Genomic DNA, 18,636 nt, shown 5'->3' on the forward strand with positions numbered 1-18,636 from the left:
CGGGCAGCAATATTTAATACCTTATACAACAATTTTTCTTGAACAACAATATCTAACACGTTAGACAGCAATCCATAGATTGTTGTCTATCGTATTGAATATTGTTGTGTAGCGTTTATAATATTGCTGTATAAGTGGTGTCACGGTGTTATTTTAAGAGGAGTTGTCATTTTAACACAAACCTATATATATATATTTATTTATTTCAGATTTGAATATTTACAAAATCATATACCATGAATAATTATATCTACTAATAACTATTAATCAGAAATGTAACTAAATTCTAAAATAGTTATTTTTTCATATAATATTCATTTTTTGTATATTTTGAGGTTACCAAATAAAAAAATAAAATTATTTAAGGAATAACAATTCCATTCTTTTTATATTTCTTACAGTTATTTAAGGAATAACAGTTCCATTCTATTTAAGAAATTTAAAAACAAACTCCCACGTGTGAGTCAGAATGAACTCCGAACTTCCACTTGTGGGTTAGCCAATGACTCGGCCCCATTGTCTATAAAAGATATCAAATCTTTTTAGGAAAAAATAATTTTGCATTAATATATAAAAATATACTTTTTCCTCTCTACTTAATAAATAAAATAAAATTCTAAACTCACGTGTCACATTTAACTGAGGCGGAGGGAGAGAGGATGCAAGTTTCTTGTTAATATAAATTAAATACTCCCTTCATCCAAGAAAAATTGTATCATTTGAAAATGAAACGGATTTTAATAATAAATTAAAAATAATAGAAAATGGGAAAGAGAAAGTGGAAAAGAAAAAAGATGAGTAAAATATGAAATAAAATTTCGATATTTAAAATTGGACTATTTTTATTGGATGCCAAAATAGAATTATTTTTGGTAGATGAAGAGAATATAATATAGTTGGGCCTAAAGCAATGCCCAAATAATTTATGTAAGGTCCAGTGTTAAATCCAAATTATTACGGTTAAAACACAATAGAATCAGTGCAGTGCAAGTTGTGCATTCATTGCTCGAAGTATCTTCTTCCACACAGCTCTTATAGGACCTATATTTACTCCTCTGAATTTCGCTACTGAATTTCCATCGTCCATAGCTTAATCTCCTCCAAACATTATGAAGATTCAGTGCAACGTCTGCGAGGCGGCGGAGGCCAACGTCCTCTGCTGCGCCGACGAGGCCGCGCTCTGCTGGCCCTGTGATCAGAAGGTTCACGCCGCCAATAAGCTCGCCGGTAAACACCAGAGGGTCCCGCTCTCCACCGCCTCTACACAGATGCCAAAGTGCGATATTTGCCAGGTTGGATCCTTTACCCCTCTCTCTCTCTCCGACTAATTTTCAATTGAGTTGCTCAAATGTTATTGGAGCTAGGTTAAACTATTTATAAAATGTTTAGAGTTCACTATTCATATATTAATGTACAAAATTAACATGTGCAAATGCAATATTTGATAATTGTATTGTAAATTAATTTGTTATGTGTATCTCTTATAGGATTGGATAGCTATTGTTGATTTTATGCTTTGTGTGTTTGACTTGTATAGATAAAATATTTGTCCAATGATTACACTTATTTGTGTGAAGTTGAGAGCTTGTTTTGTTGTTGATAACTATTGGTGAGGGGTGTGTGGTTTAGATTATCATATTGCTTATCCAACTCATATTTGTATCTACCCTTTCACTGACGTCGTTGATCTCGCAAGAGATGGAGAAAGTTCTTATTTTGGGAATTGGATGGAGTTTTAGACTTAGGAATTGCACATTAGATTGAGATCTATCATCCTTGTTTGATTGTCTTGATTAACTTCCCGTAAAGAAGTGCTATGAGTTTTAATATATTGGCGTCTATCGTTAACCTGCTGCTCAGTCTCAAACATGTACCGAATCTCGGTCTGAGGTCTATAGACGAAGTATTTCATTGTTGTTTGAGGGCATGACATATATATCTCTACGGTCTTTACCCAGCAAGCAGGGTACTGAGGGCTGTTAATGTTGGATGCTGAAGCATATATCATGTATCTGCGACCAACTGTTATTTCTATCGAGATATTGACGAAACTTGTTATCCATTTGTAATGGGGGTCATAAATCTTAGTCATTCTACTGCTAAAATGTCAATAACTCTCCTTATCATACCATCACATATCATATTCACAATCCGAAACAAGTACCTCTCTGCTAAACGTATGTTAAAGGCGCAATGTGCCAAGTTCCAAATGGTTTCCGATCTCTCATTTAGGACCTCCCCATATTAGCTAGTTTAAATCTCTCTTCACATCCTTGTTAATTGTTTTCTCAGTGGCTCCCTTATTCTTGAAACATGAAAGGAAAGGCAAGGATAAAATAGAAAGATCATATTTGTATCAACACGTCATTTTTAACTAACATTGGTCTACCTGACTTCATAGGAGAGCGTGGAAATATAGCCAAGTTTATAAAAGCATAATTATTTATTTTTTTATTACAAAATTTTAATTTTTCTTAATTGTCCAACTCATCCTAATTTTAGTGAAATCGAAATTGAGTTGGCAGATAGAAAATTCTACGAGGACAAAAACGAAGAAAATTAGTGAATTCCCCAGTCTGCCAATTATGTTGATGAACTCCACTCCATCTCCCTTTCATTCTTGTGCCTACAATGTGAGCTTCCTTTGGCTTGTAATTTCATTTTCATTATAATATACTCTATTGTTTTGCCATAGGCAATAAAATCATGGACAAGTCTGGTGGATACACCAGTTTATTCAATTGTTCTATTACCCCTTTGTTTTTCCTTTTATCTGTTTCCCTTTTGTGACACCACTGCTTTTGCAGACAATTTGCTTTTCTCTGAATTGGTGAAATATCTATTAAGTTAGGTGTTGGTATTGTTGTGCTATTCCCTTTGTCCTATTACTCATGTCATTCCAGAATTCTACTGTTTATTTTCTAGTATGGGTCTTCTCCATGCCTCTAAATGTGCTTCCGTTTGTGCCATTTTTTTTGCATGCACGGCAGGTCGAGTCAATTGATAGAGTTATAACAGGAAAGTGTTAACGAAAATATAATGTAATTTTTTTGAGAAGATAAGTAAATATATTCCAACAAGATGATGGCACTTGATGCCTAAACACACCTAATAGTCTGGTCAGTCTAAGGATTGATATCATGCTAGATTGCTAATGTTACACCCCTGCATCCGTTTTTCCCCTCTCTAATAAGGGTATTCTTGAAATTATGCTGATCAAAAACGAATTATTATGCCAATAGTCTTCCAAATTACTCTCCCATACTGTTGGCTAATTTAATTCCCTATTTGATATTGTTCCTCTTATCTTCTGTCCTAAGTTGGTAGCTATGTTTTAAAACATATTAATAGATTTATGTGCTCTTGCTCCCATACTATTGGCTATTTAAATTTGCATTCCAATTTATCGTTCCTCGCACTCTGCTGGTACTGCATTTGAGAGATAGAGAAACAGATTTATGTGCTTTTCTCTTTATTGTGAAATAATGGTATGGAAGTACTTTGGATGCAACTCAGTTCCTGTTGTCTTTTAGATGTGAAATAGCAATTTAGCACGTGACTTGCATTTTTCAGGAGGTCTGTTTGTAATCTTCATCAAATGTAGTTGTCCTTGCTACTGAAATTTACCCTTGATTGTTATCATACTATGGTGGTAGTATGACTTTACGAGTATCTTCTGTCTTAAAAAAAGCTAATCTTATTCAACCCCTAATCCCCCCCGGCCCGCACAAAGTGTTTTTGTCCCTGTAAGGGTCATATTCTTATGACTAAATGCTTTACTATGCAGGAAACTGTTGGCTATTTCTTTTGCTTAGAGGACAGAGCCCTACTTTGCAGAAAATGTGATGTTGCTATACACTCAGCAAATTCCTTAGTATCAGGGCATCAAAGGTTTTTACTCACAGGAGTTAAGGTGGGCCTTGAGGCTACTGAAGCTCATGCCGAACCATCTCTAGGAAAGGCAAATAATGCTGAGAAAATTTCAGAACCAGAACCTCATTCTCTTCCGAAGAAGGCCTCCCCAGCATCATCACCTGCTCAATATGGTAAAAGCATGCCTGTTCAAGCTAGCGGATGTGGTGATTTTCCATTATCAAAGCTGTCCTTCTCTGGAGGTTCTGCTGGAAGTATTTCTCAGTGGCAGTTTGATGAATTTCTTGGATATGGTGATTTCACTCAGAGCTACAATTTCATGGATAAGGAGTCATCTAAGGTATATATAACATATAGAGTCTCATATCTTCAGATTAGGTGCATGTTAACCATCTTCTGGTTAATCTTTGGCTTTTTTTAGATGCTCACAGGCTACTTGGAACTTGCAATTGGCTAGTAGTTGATGATATTTCTTTGATAACATTTGTATTCAATTTACAAGCTTCAAATTTACAAAGATTCTGCATCATGTTCAACTAATTTTTCGGATAACCTACACAATCATAACCCTTTTCTGAACGTATTTTACCAGGCAGACAGTGGGAAGCTTGGAAGTTCAGATGGCTCCCAAATTCTACTAACTGCTGATGGTGAGTTAGAGGGTGATGATTGCCTGGGTCAGGTGCCAGAAACATATTGGGCAGTGCCACAGATCACTTCTCCGCCCACTTCATCCGGGCTTTACTGGCCTAAAAGTTTCCAGAATCCACCGGAATCTGCTGCGTTTGTGCCTGACATAAGTTCCCCACCCCTGCATAATCTCCATCATGCTACCAACTCAAAGCGGAGGAGACACTCTTGATGTTATCCTATGCTGTTCACAGTCAGTCTTGAATGACACAGCTATCCCAGCTTGTCAGGATTAGGATAGATGGCGTTACACGTTTTATATTTGTTGTGTGATTTGTATTTTACGTGGTTCAGTGGTCGGATGATTAGATACATATGTTGTGAGTAAATTTGTGGCGTCACAACCCTAGAATGTTGTCGATGGCTCAAGGCAGAGATGATAGAATTTGTATCTTGGATTTATGATCAGCTGAATCAAAATGTGTATAATAAAGTAGAATGGTAATCTTGTACTATTGTTTATGCGAATTTAGAAAAGTGATGGGTTTTGTGCAAATTGAATGCTGGTCAGTTTCCTCTCCTGGCATTGCATCCTAAAATTGAAATCAAAATCCCATCTCCCGGACTGCATTCCTCATCTTCGAATTAAGTCTAGCAATCAAACGACTAAAATGTTCAGGAGAACTCCTGAAATGGAATGATTTTATTTTCTTCTCAATATGTTGAACCTGTTCAGTGTTGCAATCAGTTAACCCACATTTAAGCATAGTTTTTTTTTTTTTTTTCTTGGCCCACATTTAAGCATAATTAACACAAAGTAAGCAATTTTTTTCTAGAAAAAGGCAACATTTCTAACACCTTAAGCAAAACTTTTCAACACACATATATCATCCAACAATAAGCATATTTACCACGAAATTAAGCAAACAAAAAAGAATTAAGCAACAAATCAGTCGCAATAAGCAAATACATCACACCAAATCGACATTACCAAGAACATTTAAATAAACAAAAATGCAATCAAACAAATTAAACAATTGAATCAGCGAACATAAATTCACTATACAAGAACTGGAACAAGCAGAAAATTACCAATTCGTGAAGATTCTTCGACGTCAGGCTCTGTGGTGTTCGAAATTTCTCGTCTTTTAGACATTTATCGAAATGGTGGTCGGTTGATGGAAGCGGTTCACGCTCTGTTGATGAAATTGCTGGACAAGTCGTCGGAACTGTGGTTAGCGGCGGGATTGGGCTAGGGTTAGGGGTGAGCAAAAAAAACGAAAACCCTATCCGAACCAAACCAAAACGAAATTTTAAAATTTGGTTCGGTTTTTTTTGGTTTTTCAGTTCGGTTCGGTTCGGGCGGAAAAAAAAAATTAAAAACCGAATTATATTTTAAATATAGTATTATATATATATTTATTCTATTAATTTAATATATTATATTATAGGGGAATGATCAATTGCTAACTCATCATTTAATTGCTAACTACAACTAATTTAAGGCCATAGGATTTTAGAAAACGTGTGGTCTATAATTTGCCACGTGTAATTTTCATTTTTATTAATTAAATCGAAAAAGATAAAAAAACTCCAAATTAGGGTTTTGGATGAAAAATGTCAATATAGTGTTTCGAAAATATCAACACAATGCTTTAAGAATGTTAACCCATTGCTTACATTGACATTCTACATGTATTATTTGACATATTTTATATAGTATATTGACATTTCTGTTGTACGAAAAAATTAAAAAATTTTAAATTTTTTTTCAAATTTTGACGTCGGAACATATGCATGTAGTATATCGTTGGAATCCTTACAAAATTATCTTTAACATGTTATATGAATTTAAAGTTTTGGAATTTCTTTTAAAAGTTAGTTATAACTAGTTTTGTAGTTAATTGACATTAATACCCCTATTGATAATTTTTGGAATTAATCATATGGCTTTATTGACCTTTTTTTTTATCGTATTGACATTTCAGGGTTGATGATCTAGGCCTTTAATTTGAATATCTAATGACTATTATTTAGTTGTAGTTAGCAATTAAGTATTGAGTTAGCAATATAACACTCTCCATATATCATATATATAATATATATTCTTTGAATATATTTTATATAATATGCATTATATATATTCTATTAATTTTATATATTATATAGTATATATTATATTATATTAGTATATTTAAAATAAAATATTATATATATATATATATATATATAGGGGTGCACTATGGTGCCACCATAAATAAAATAACACTATACCACCAATATACACCCTTAGATCCGAAAATCCAACGCTCAAGATTGAATTTCGCGAACAGAATTGAGATTGCTGTCTAGTGTATACGAAATTGCAGTCGGGGGCGGTTTAGTCATTTCATATAGAATCAAATTGGGGATATCCCCCAAAAATAACATCACTCTCCAAATCCATCTCTCTCTCTCCCTGACTCTCCGATAGAGATTACTCTGAATCCCGCCGCCTTCGAATCCGCCGCCGCCTCTGCCTCTAAATCTGTCTCTCTCTCTCCCCCCCTCTCCCCCCCCCCCTCTCTACCGCTGATTCACTACGAGAAACCCTAAATTCACAAGTTCACGCCGCCTCCGCCTCTACACCGTGAGTCAGCGATTAACCCTCACTTCGACGATGATTAAGACTCACTTCGACGGCGAACTGAAGCAACGTTTCCGATGGAAAACTCGATTTCGGACGGCGGTATGGTTTTTTTTTCTGGATATCGATTTTCAGAGATGCATTGGTGATATGAAAGTTTTTTATAGTCGCGAGTTCAGTTTTAATGGGTGTTTTTGGTGATTTTCTCAATTGTGTAGCTCTTTGCTCCATCTATTGGTGATTTTTGCAATTGTATGATGATTTGCTCCATGCAGTGGTGATATAAAGGTTTTTTGACACGTTGTGATCGACTATTGTGATTTTTTTCTATTGGATTAAGTGTTGTTGTACCCGAAGTGAATTGAAAATAAATAGTTTACACCCTGTGCAATCTACAGCTCAAAATTCCTTGGATTTCTTCTTTAAATAGCTTGTCTGCAAGTTCTCTAGCTCAAGTTGTGTCTGCATTTGAAATCTGAATTGCTGATTTGCTTCTAGTATATGGAATTTGGGTCAATTTTATGCTTCTGTGGTTGCTAGTTTCTGATTGGTTGTATGATTCATTATGTTACTGTATGATTCATTTTGTGGTGATGACTTGGTTGTATTAATGTAAAAAAGTGGTGTTAATTATAATAGTGGGGTTAATTATGTTACTGTATGATTTGGGTCAATTGCTGATTTGGTTGTATTAATGTATAAAAGCGGTGTTAATTATGTTATTGCATGATTCATTTTGTGGATGATTTTGTTGTATCTACTTCATTTTGTATGTTGCTTTATTGTATATGGTTCATTTTTTGGATGTTGCTTGATTGGTGGACGATATTTGATTGATATTATTGGTTTAATGCAGTGCAAGACAAATTAAATGGCACGAAAAAGAACAAGATCAGAGGCAGAAGAGGAAGAGTCTAGAAGGGATATACGTGAAGCTGAAACCAGAACTTATCATCAGAATATGAATGAGGAGGAAGTGGAAGGTGAAACAAGCAATAGAATGAATATCGATGAAGAACTAAGAGGACCAGGAGGTGAAGGTATTGTGATACATCTTGCAGTATTGCTTGTTATATATTGCAGTGCATCATTTAGAATAATGCAGTCTTGTTTGTTATATATTGCAGTGGGTCATTTAGAATAATGCATCATCATCTTGCAGTTTTGCAAGTTATATTGTTGTATTGCTTGTTATATATTGCAGTGCAACATTTAGAATAATGCATTCTTGGTTGTTATATATTGCAATGGGCCATTTAGAATAATGCATCATCATCTTGTTGTATTGCTTGTTATATATTGTCTTGTTATATTGCTTGTTATATATTGCAGTGCAACATTTAGAATAATGTTGTCTTGTTTGTTATATATTGCAGTGGGCCATTAAGGATAATGCATCATCTTGCAGTTTTGCATGTTATATTACTGTATTGCTTGTTATATATTACAGTGCATCATTTAGAATAATGCAGTATTGAAACAATCTTCTTTTTTTGTAGTTCTGGTAAAGCTAAACAAGGGGGTAAATGTCCTGCTGTTCAGATTAAAGGTCCTGCAACAAGAATAGGCCCTTGGCTGTGTGTTGAGAATTTCCTTACATCAGTTCGAGGAGGTAAAAAAGAGATGACCGATAGATGTTGAGAAGATGGTTGCGGAGTACAAGAAACCATGAACAATAAATTAACTCTTGGCTTTTCTGAACATGAATGAAATCTTGGATGTGTGAATGAACTTAGTACTGAAACATGTAATTTTGCAGTTTTAATTTGATTTGACTTTTTTTGCGTAGTTGTTTTGATGTCAGTTACTTATAAAATGTTTCATGCTTGATATTAAATATAGGTAAAGAATACGTCTCAACATTATACATCATATTGTTATTAAGTGCATTGCAACTCATATAGTCGTGTGCTGCAATCTCAACACATACTAAGTTGTTCTCATCAATAATATGTAAATTGCAGTATTGTCTTGGTAACAGTGCAACATTCATTAAACAACACAGCAATATGATAATGTAAAAATTTGTAATTAAAAAGGATTGAAGTTACACTTATTACTGAAATGGAAGGCAACCTGAAAACAAATAGTATAAAATTAATAATTAATCCTTCTGGAAATAATAGATTGAAGCAAATAGTGTAGTCGACAATCGTTACATTAAGACTGCAATATGGTGATACTAATACTGCAATATACAACGTATGACTGTAATATGACAATACTAATACTGCAATATACAATGTATAATATAAGACAATAATATAGCGATACTAATACTACAATATACAACATATAAGACTGCAATATGGCGAAACTAATACTGCAATATACAACATATAAGACTGCAATATGGTGATACTAATACTGCAATATACAATGTATAAGACTGCAATATGGGTATGAAAAAAATGAACTAATAATTTTATTTTCCCTTTTGTCGGTCGTAGTTCCTAGAGTCACGGTAACCTAATTCTCCACAATTTTTACAACGACGCAATGGTTTGTTGTTCAACTTAATAGCCTTCTCCTTCGCGGACACCAAACGGCTTTTAGAATCACTTTGCTGAACCTTTAGTTATTGGATGCACTGCAATCTCGACACAAATAAAATTATTCTCGTCAACAAACACTAATTACTAAAATGGAATGCAACCTGAGAACAATAATATAAAAATTAATAATTAATCTGCAATTGTTTCTTTAAACTACAACATGAACAAAAATTATTAACAGAACATGTAAACTGCAATATCACCATGGTAACACTGCAATATTCAATAACACTGGAAAAAATTTGTGACCAAAACTGAAACCAACAGCAAAACAACAAAATTTATGAAATCAGCAGCAAAAAGGAAAGAACCAAGAAGAGATTCACAGAAACCAAAGGAGAATACACGAAGTAAACTACTACAAATCGGAGAGTTCAATTACTTAGTAAATTCACGGAGACATCAAAACTCATGGAGTTCAATTACAGATCACGACTTGCAGAACGAAATTCACAAAATTCAACGATTTCAATTAACAATATGCTCCAAAATTATGCACAAAATTACAGATAAAATTGAGAATAGAGTCGTCGGCCATATCAGATGAACGAGATTCAGTAAATAAAAAATTGAGTGGAATTGGAACGGATTGAGCAGATTCGTATGGAATGGATTGGGCAAATTTTTATGGAGTGAAATTGGAGCAGATTCATGTGGAGAGAAATTGGAGCAGATTCATATGGAATGGATTGAGTTAAATTGGAGATGAAATGCGCAATTAAATCGCGTAAAATTTCCCAGAATTGGATGAAAATTGGAGTTTGATTTGGTGATTCTGGAATGAAAAATTGTGTGATTGTTGCTGCCGTGTAAATGATCTGGGAAGGAGAGTTCCAAATTTACCCCTAGGCAATTTTTCATGATTAAAATTAAATAAAATCTGCTGCCACATGGCAGCTTTACAATCGCCCGATTTCCAGATCCAAGGGCCGAGAATGGTGGTATGATGTCATTATAATAAGTGTTGTCATCTTAACACATCCCTATATATATATATATATATATATATATATATATATATATTAATGTATACTCCATTTTTTTCGATTTTTCGGTTTTAGTGAAAATTTCGATTTTTACGGTTTTGTCGGTTTTTAAAGTTCGGTTTTCGATTTTTCGATTTTTCGGTTCGGTTTGGATTTCGAATTGAGAACGTATTTTTGGAGGTTTTTGGAAGTGAACTCGGCAGAATTGAGAAGTTGAATGAATTAGAAAGAGAGTGGAAAGGTTTGAAAGGAGTTGAATAAGCAGACGGATCGTGTAATTGAATGACCCCTGAAATCTCTCGCCTCAAATTCGGAGAGTGGATTAAATCGACGAACTGATTAATTTACCCTTTAATGCAACTAAAATACTCAAAAATGCAATTGCAGTTGATGAAATTACAACCCCACATCTGTATATCTAACTGTTCATATCAGTTGGATGTTATAACTATATAAGTGTATAGGAAGTGTAGTGCTCCCCTATGATTCAATTAGTGAATTTTTTTTGTCAATATAAGCAACTGGAAAATAAATGGCCGGGGTTATGAAAGAGAGAATGAAAGATGAATAATGAGAAATATAATTAGAGGTTATAAATTTATAAATACATACACTAACTATAAGTTTATAACATCGGGTCGATGAAATCGACAATTTAAAAAAAAAAAATTGTGCTCCTAAATTCTACGATAAAGTTTATTTTTTTAATATATTCTCTAATTTCGCAAAATATAGATGGGGACAAGTAACGAAAATATAGTATGCGTTTAATTCATAAAAGCTTGCGTTTTGAGCAAATAAACACCTTATCTGCTTATCTTCTTTCACTACCAAAGCAATAGTAGAGAGTAGAGAGTAGAGAGTAGAGAGTAGAGAGAGGCCACAATGGCAATGGCGCTTACCACGTCTTCTTCACTCTTCATATCCAAACACTCACCTTCCTCCTCCTCCTCCTCTCCAAGGACTACGCCCTTCCTCGGATTTTCACTCGCCGTTTCCACCAAACCTTCCCTTCAATCCAACCGACTCTTCTACATCTGCTGCCAAGACAAATCCTCTGCTATACCGGCCGAACAGCAGTGGATGTTTGATGATCTCACTGGTCCCGTCAGTATTTCTCCCATCTTCAATTTTCTACTTGCCTTAATTTGGGGAATTTTATTATTTTTTCTTAAAATTGGTATTCTGATAATCGACATGCTTAAATTGTGATTTCATAGCCAATGCTAAATTTCGTTTACACACACACTGGGGAAATTTGTTTTCAATTTCTAATTTAGTTTCACATATGAATATGAATTAAGTAAATTCAGTAATCTCGTAATGCATATGCGGTTGATTGTGATTTTAGCATTTTCTCATCATTGATAGCAATGCGTGGGGTTACTTTCTTATCCTGTAAATTGTAATTCGGCTGTCATGATTTGATGATCATCTGTTCCATACCTGAGAGCTAAATGAGAATAATTTTACTTCAGAGAGTCTAGTTGTTTGACACCCCTCCGATCCTTGTTAATAGGGGCGTTCCATTTTCTGCAGGGGCGTTTCATTTTCTGCACTTATTTTGGAAAATTAATAGTAATAAATAGTTGAAGTGGAGAAAAAATAAATTAAGAGAGGGAATAATGTAGAAAACACTTTTCTCTACAATATTCTCTCTCTTACTCTACTCTTTTTTCTACTTTAACTATTTACTATTAGTTTCTTTTTCCAAAACTGAGTACAGAAAATGAAACGCCTCTATTATTAAGGCGAAACGGAGGGAGTGCTATTTGTGTTAAGATCATCAGATTGCTCATTGTTTTTTCGATATTTCAGGATGTGTGGAATAAAACATGGTATCCCAAGGCTAAGGACCATATTCCAACCAGCAAGACTTGGTACATAGTGGACGCTAGCGACAAGATTCTTGGAAGACTAGCTTCCACAATAGCCATTCATATCAGGGGAAAGAATCTAGCTACTTACACTCCCAGTGTCGACATGGGAGCTCATGTTATAGTGGTAAGCTGATATTTTTCTCAACACATGTTTTCTTCTTATCACAAATCACTTTAATTAGGTATGGTTGGTTGGTTGGTTGGCACAGTAGGATACGACCGTTAATAAAATGAAAAATTTTAGAAAACAATAAAAGTGTAACATCTCAAGTCTTAGAAAATCAAAATTAAAGATAGGTAATTTCGAAGAAAAAATTGTTTGATTCAATTCTACATGGAGGGACAAAATTTATAAACGTAGGAGTATATTATTAATTTTTAATAGTGGGGGATGTTAGTAGAAACATGCATGGTCTGTCTCCTTACCTTGCCATCTTAACAGATCAAGCTGTTGCAATTAATCTACTTTGATGATTTGGCAATCTCTTTGCTTCATTTTCTTTGTGGTTGTTTTGAACTGTGTTGTTCTACATATATTGCTTCATTTTCGTTTTATGTTATATATTCACAATTTATATACTCCGCAATGGCATACAATAGGTGAATGCTGAGAAAATTGCTGTATCTGGAAAGAAGAGGACACAGAAACTCTACCGGAGGCACTCAGGAACACCTGGTGGCATGAAAGTGGAAACATTTGATCAGCTTCAGAAGAGAATTCCTGAAAGAATCATCGAGCATGCTGTACGCGGGATGCTTCCTAAAGGGCGGGTAAGTTCACTCTAGTTCATTGTTACTTCAAATGATAAAAAATTGAGTAGCCAACATTTAGCCAAGGCTTAGCTATTGCATAAGAAAATATGTTCTAACTAGAATAGTGTTCTTTCATTTTCATGTTCCGATTTTCTGAAAGAGCAGTTTCCTAGTGCATCTATTTCAGATTTATTCTGACAACTGTTGCTTAGTCTGAACATGCTGGCAGGCAATACTTCTACTCTAGTTAATTACAAAAAATCAGACAGTAATGAAAATTAATCAAACATGATTTCCTATTTGTTGTGTTTCTTATGTTCCTTACAAGCATAAACTTGGTTGTTTGCAGCTTGGAAGATCGTTGTTTACCCATCTTAAGGTTTACACTGGTCCAGACCACCCTCATGAAGCTCAACAACCCAAGGAATTGCCTATAAGGGACAAGAGGATAACAAAGCAGACATAGGTGTTTACTTTTCTTTGAGGAAATCGCTTAGAGACAACGTTTTCAGATGTTTATATGGATTCCATCATTCACTTCAGCTCTCATGTGGCTGGGAGCACCCTCGTAACCATTTTCCTGAGGCATTTCAGCACAATCAGAATTGTTATGAAGCTCTTTTGACTAAACATTTTCATGATTATACATTTTGTACGTTATGTCAGTCTATATTATCATTATTATCATGATTATATATCGCATAGAATTGTTGTTGCTTTACTAAACAGGCTGAAAGGAAAGCCATAAACTCTGTTAAGAGTTGTGTATAAGAGTTGATTCCAGGTATAAGGAAAACCAACAAGGCAACAATGGCTGCAGTCAAGCCTGCCTCTTGATGGATGGCCATCCTTCCTCAGCTGAGTCAGCAAAAGTATGTTGAGCAGAGTTGCAGGTTTGTCTATGTTGTTCAGTACAGTCCTCACCACTGCCTCCCCTGGAGGTTTGCTTCCCGGGTAAGTTGCTCCTTCAACGGGCTTCACCTGTCCCATGCAATCCTGCACGGTAGGTTCGTTCCGTTTTGCCCCAACTGATGCACACACAAATCTTAGGACATGTTTGCTTCAAAAATGACTGCATTTGCAGGATATTTTATTTCGAGTATACTTGGTGGTTAGAGCCATCTTGTATGCTTCCATGTCTTTGAATGTGCGGTTTCCAATTTGGTAACAGTTCCATCTGGAGGAGGAGGAATATTTTATACTACTTACATCAAATTGTTTAGAAGCCATAATATTATTTTATATTATTAAATTGCTTTTATTATATAAAGTTCATAGTAGTACTACTTAAGCTCCATCTCCAACTTAAATTATTTGGTTATGTTAAACGAGTATTATGAATATATTAAATTAATATTTACAAATTACTCTAGCTCATAAATTCACGGTCTGTTTGGACTATCTTAATAAAGTTTTAAAAGAACAATTGTTGTAGGCAGGGGTGGACCCACTATGGAGGAAGGGGGGTCCTTGGCCCCAGCCATTTCAGATAATATTCTATATTCATGCAAGAGTTTACATGTAACTATTATTATACCGGTCATAAAATTTTTAAATAATAAAGATAAATTCTAAGATGAGTGAATTAAAAAAAAAAGGATAAAGAGAATATAATGAGATAGTGGAAAGTTGGGTTTACATGCCATTAATAGTAAAGTGAACCGGAATTCCTAATAGTGGACAAATTAAAATAGTAAATCGGGACTCCTAATGGTAGATGGAGGAAGTACTATATTTTTCTATTATTTTCATAAACCCTAATCTTGAGAAGAGATGGAAAGTTGAGCACCTCCCTCACATTTTGCATCTCTCTATTTTCTTCACCACTAATCTTCTAAAATTTTTGTACTGCCTCATCTAGTTGTTGGCACCTCCTTTGGATCAACCCTTCGACTCTCACCATCTCTCGCATGATTCGCAGTCTACTTCTTCCATCTCCCTATACCGCTTCAGTAGAACTATCGTCGGCCGCGATGCGAAGATTAGTTCGATGTGTACTGTACTCGGTACTGTATGATATTATTTGTGAATTTACGTTAGTGTATGATATTATTTGTGAATTTACATTAGTGTATGATATTATTTGTGAATTTACTTAACTCTTCGTTATTTGTACGATGCTAAATTGTTGTTGTATTTATTTATATTAGTATATAGATATTACTTAACTTTTTAAATAAAAATAAATTAATATTCCGTGCATAGCACGAGTATTACAATAGTTAGTATTAGTGCTACACCTTCGTAAGTCAGATTATCCTTTACGAAGAAAGAGAAATCACTAAACGTAAATAAATATATTGAGGAGAAAATTTTAATTCAGTTAGTACAGTGGTTCCCAAAACTAAGTATTGCAAAGAGGCAATTTGGGCTGACAATGAGCAATTTAATTTTGTTGGTATAGTGGTCTCCAAAAATTCTAAATATTTAAATTTGTGTTTGCTAGCACCTCCTTTGGAGCAACCCTTCGACTCTCACCATCTCTTGCACGATTCATAGTCTACTTCTTCCATCTCTCTTTACCGCTTCAGTAGAACTATCGTCAGCCGCAACCTAAAGATTAGTTCGGCGTGTACTGTACTCAGTAGTTGATAGCCACGTTGTTTGAAATTCTACATGTTTGAGGCAACAACGCCACAACTTGAGAATCACGGACGATGTCCGGATTGGAGTGGAGCGGCGCTGCTGGATGACGGGGCGGGAAGGAGAGCAGGGCCGGTAGGGGGGTATAGATCTCTACAAGTAGGCGGGTGATCACCGCTATCTTTTTCATCCACTCTACCGTTTGTGTTATCGGCTCCAGAATGGCTAATTCCTTCTTTATGACACGTTCCTGTTACAAAAGGAAGGGGGATATATGCTGCGAACTTCCAACAACCTTCAATAAAAGGTCACTAAAAGAATTAGCGGCTGGGCACATAGGCATCTCTCCTTCGGGGGTAGGCTTACTCTTATCAAAAGCACCCTTGAAGCAATCCCGATCCATATCTTCCAAGCGATCGAACCAACCAAGGGAGCCCTCCAACAACTGGACCAACAGCTTGCACGTTTTTTCTGGGGGGCAACAAATGAGCGAAGGAGGACTCACTGGATCAGCTGGGATCAAGTGTGTCTACCTACGGCCGAAGGAGGCCTCGGGGTACAAAAATTTAGGGAAGTCCTTCGAGCTTTCGACGTCAAACTATGGTGGCATTTTAGGGAACAGAACTCTTGGGCAAAATTTCTGGGGGCAAAATACTACAGGAACTCATCGCCTCTTGCAACAAGAATCTCTGGTAGAAATAGCCCGACCTGGAGAAGACTCTCAAAGGCTTGGGCATAGATGCAGCCACATATCCGATGGCTAATAGGGGAAGGGAAAATCTACTTTTGGGATGATATCTGGCTCGGTAACCTTCCTCTCAGGGAAGTGAGCCTCGATGACAGGGGCAACCCAATGAGCCTAGTCTTGGACTTTTGGAGAGAGGGACAATGGGACATTCCCAAGGTGCAGCTACTCCACTACCAGACAGGTTTGCCTCAACAGATTATTGAGGATATCCTTGCTACACCAATTCGAAATGGAGAACCAGACACACCAAGATGGACCCTATCTCTCCAAGGTAACTTCACGCTTACATCGGCCTGGGAAACTATTCGCTCTCGGAGGCCTATCATCCCAGGTCTAGAAGAGATTTGGAAGGCTGGCTTATCCAAATCCATCTCCATCTTTATTTGGAGACTCCTCTCGAACCGAATACCAATTGACACAAAGCTTCAATGGAGGAAGATCGAACTAGCATCCAAGTGTCTATGATGCCCGCAAAGGCCAAGGATTGAGTCTCTGCAGCACCTCTTCATCCAAGGAGCGGGACTGTTGGTTCACGGGTTCATCGACACCTCTCCGGATCAACGATACAATCCCGGATCGGCTGGCAGTGTGGGCTAGGCGAACCCAGCAGACCGATATGAAGCACCTGAGCCGAATTATGCCGTACCTCATCATGTGGATTGTGTGGACGGAACGCAACAAAAGCCGACACCAGGACACGCAATTCAGACTGTATAATGTGGTGTGGCAGGTCCAAACGCATGTCCGGAAATTGATGTCAATTGGGCGCATAACTCCGAAACACTGGAAGGGAGTTGTCATTAAAATATCTATCCCGGCCCAGATCGAACCAAGACGGCAATCACATGGAGTTATGCCAATCAAATGGAACCCTGACCAACCTTGGACTAAGTTGAACACGGATGGAGCTTATTCCAAGACTACCGGAAAGGCTGGAGGGGGTGGCATCATCTGTGATCACACTTGAACAATGCTGACTGCCTTCTGCAGCCCCCTTAAAGCTCACTCGGCGCTGGAAGCTGAGCTCATGGCCATACACTAGGGCCTACTGATCGCGAGAGAGATGAACCAACACATCTGGGTTGAATCAGATGCGGCACAGGCCGTCAACCTTATCAAAAACTCGTCATGGGGGCTGGCGCACACAAGACATACTATGGCATGCATCACCCTCATTAAACTGAACATTGACTTCTGCATCTCCTTCATCCATCGAGAAGGCAATAAGGCCGCTGACCTCCTAGCTTCGATGGGCATAGATAAACACTCAATGTGTCGCTTGAATGCACAATCTACGCCGAGGCTCCTCAATGCAATCGTCCGGCTGGAACAGCTCGGGATCCCTAACATCTGGGTAAGTGACGAGGTATGAAAAGAACAAGAGATGGTCATCCCAACCAAAGTTTCAATGAGAAAGGCCCTTAGAGTAGGCAGGTGTCGAGCACTTGAGAGCTTGTCCTCTCCTTACTCTTGTGGTGTAATAGTTAGAATTTTGTGAGCCCTTTTGGTCCATCTTTGTAACGCCGTGTGCGAGCCTCGTTGGGCATGATGTAATCTTTTCTTTTGAAATATAGGGATGAGGGACCCACAAACCCTCCACCGAAAAGGTGTTTAAAAAAAACCTTCAACAAAAGGTCCAGTGTCCTCTGGAGATATATTGTTGTTTGGATTTCCTACAGCGTTTAGATAGTAACCATACGAATAATAAAACATTATGGGAGACGTTGTCTTCCTTAGATTTCAACTCTTACAAAAGTTTATCTGCCTCCTTGGCAACATCAAGCAAGTCACCATTGAGACCCGTCATGTTCTCAATATTACCTTTACCCTACAAATTTATAAATACAGTACTCCCTTCATTCCCTCATAGTTGAGGCAAAACTTTTCGCTACCGAGTTTAAGAAAGAAATGATCAGTGTGTTAAATAAAAGATAAAAAATTAATACAGAGAAAAAGGTAGAGAGAATAAAGTAAGAAAAAAAAAATATGAAAAAAAAAAAGT

At 36.5% G+C, this 18,636-nt stretch overlaps 2 protein-coding genes and 1 long non-coding RNA gene across 4 annotated transcripts; all 3 read left to right on the forward strand.

Annotated features, from left to right (window-relative positions):
• Positions 1 to 979: 979 nt before the first annotated feature.
• On the forward strand, positions 980 to 5,018 carry LOC125217026 (B-box zinc finger protein 22-like). Of its 2 annotated transcripts, XM_048118847.1 has the most exons (4): positions 980 to 1,292; positions 2,526 to 2,633; positions 3,788 to 4,213; positions 4,466 to 5,018. In XM_048118847.1, exons 1-4 carry the CDS (start codon positions 1,110 to 1,112, stop codon positions 4,733 to 4,735), a joined length of 987 nt encoding a protein of 328 aa, XP_047974804.1. In that variant the 5' UTR covers positions 980 to 1,109; the 3' UTR covers positions 4,736 to 5,018. The 2 variants fall into 2 exon arrangements, with proteins under 2 accessions (XP_047974804.1, XP_047974805.1); XM_048118848.1 differs by lacking the exon at positions 2,526 to 2,633 and having other exon boundaries at positions 981 to 1,292.
• Positions 5,019 to 7,150: 2,132 nt separating this feature from the next.
• Positions 7,151 to 8,917, forward strand: LOC125211139. The gene is made up of 3 exons (XR_007174465.1): positions 7,151 to 7,231; positions 7,986 to 8,169; positions 8,629 to 8,917. It is a non-coding gene; the product is annotated as an uncharacterized LOC125211139 (long non-coding RNA).
• A 2,582-nt stretch (positions 8,918 to 11,499) lies between these two features.
• LOC125216692 (50S ribosomal protein L13, chloroplastic-like) lies at positions 11,500 to 13,996 on the forward strand. Its single transcript, XM_048118451.1, has 4 exons — positions 11,500 to 11,777; positions 12,489 to 12,674; positions 13,151 to 13,321; positions 13,653 to 13,996. The coding sequence occupies exons 1-4, from the start codon at positions 11,556 to 11,558 to the stop codon at positions 13,767 to 13,769; spliced, it is 696 nt and encodes a 231-aa protein (XP_047974408.1). The 5' UTR covers positions 11,500 to 11,555; the 3' UTR covers positions 13,770 to 13,996.
• Positions 13,997 to 18,636: the final 4,640 nt, after the last annotated feature.

The sequence above is a fragment of the Salvia hispanica genome, chromosome 3, assembly GCF_023119035.1.
Source record: "Salvia hispanica cultivar TCC Black 2014 chromosome 3, UniMelb_Shisp_WGS_1.0, whole genome shotgun sequence".
Classification (NCBI taxonomy): Eukaryota; Viridiplantae; Streptophyta; class Magnoliopsida; order Lamiales; family Lamiaceae; genus Salvia; species Salvia hispanica.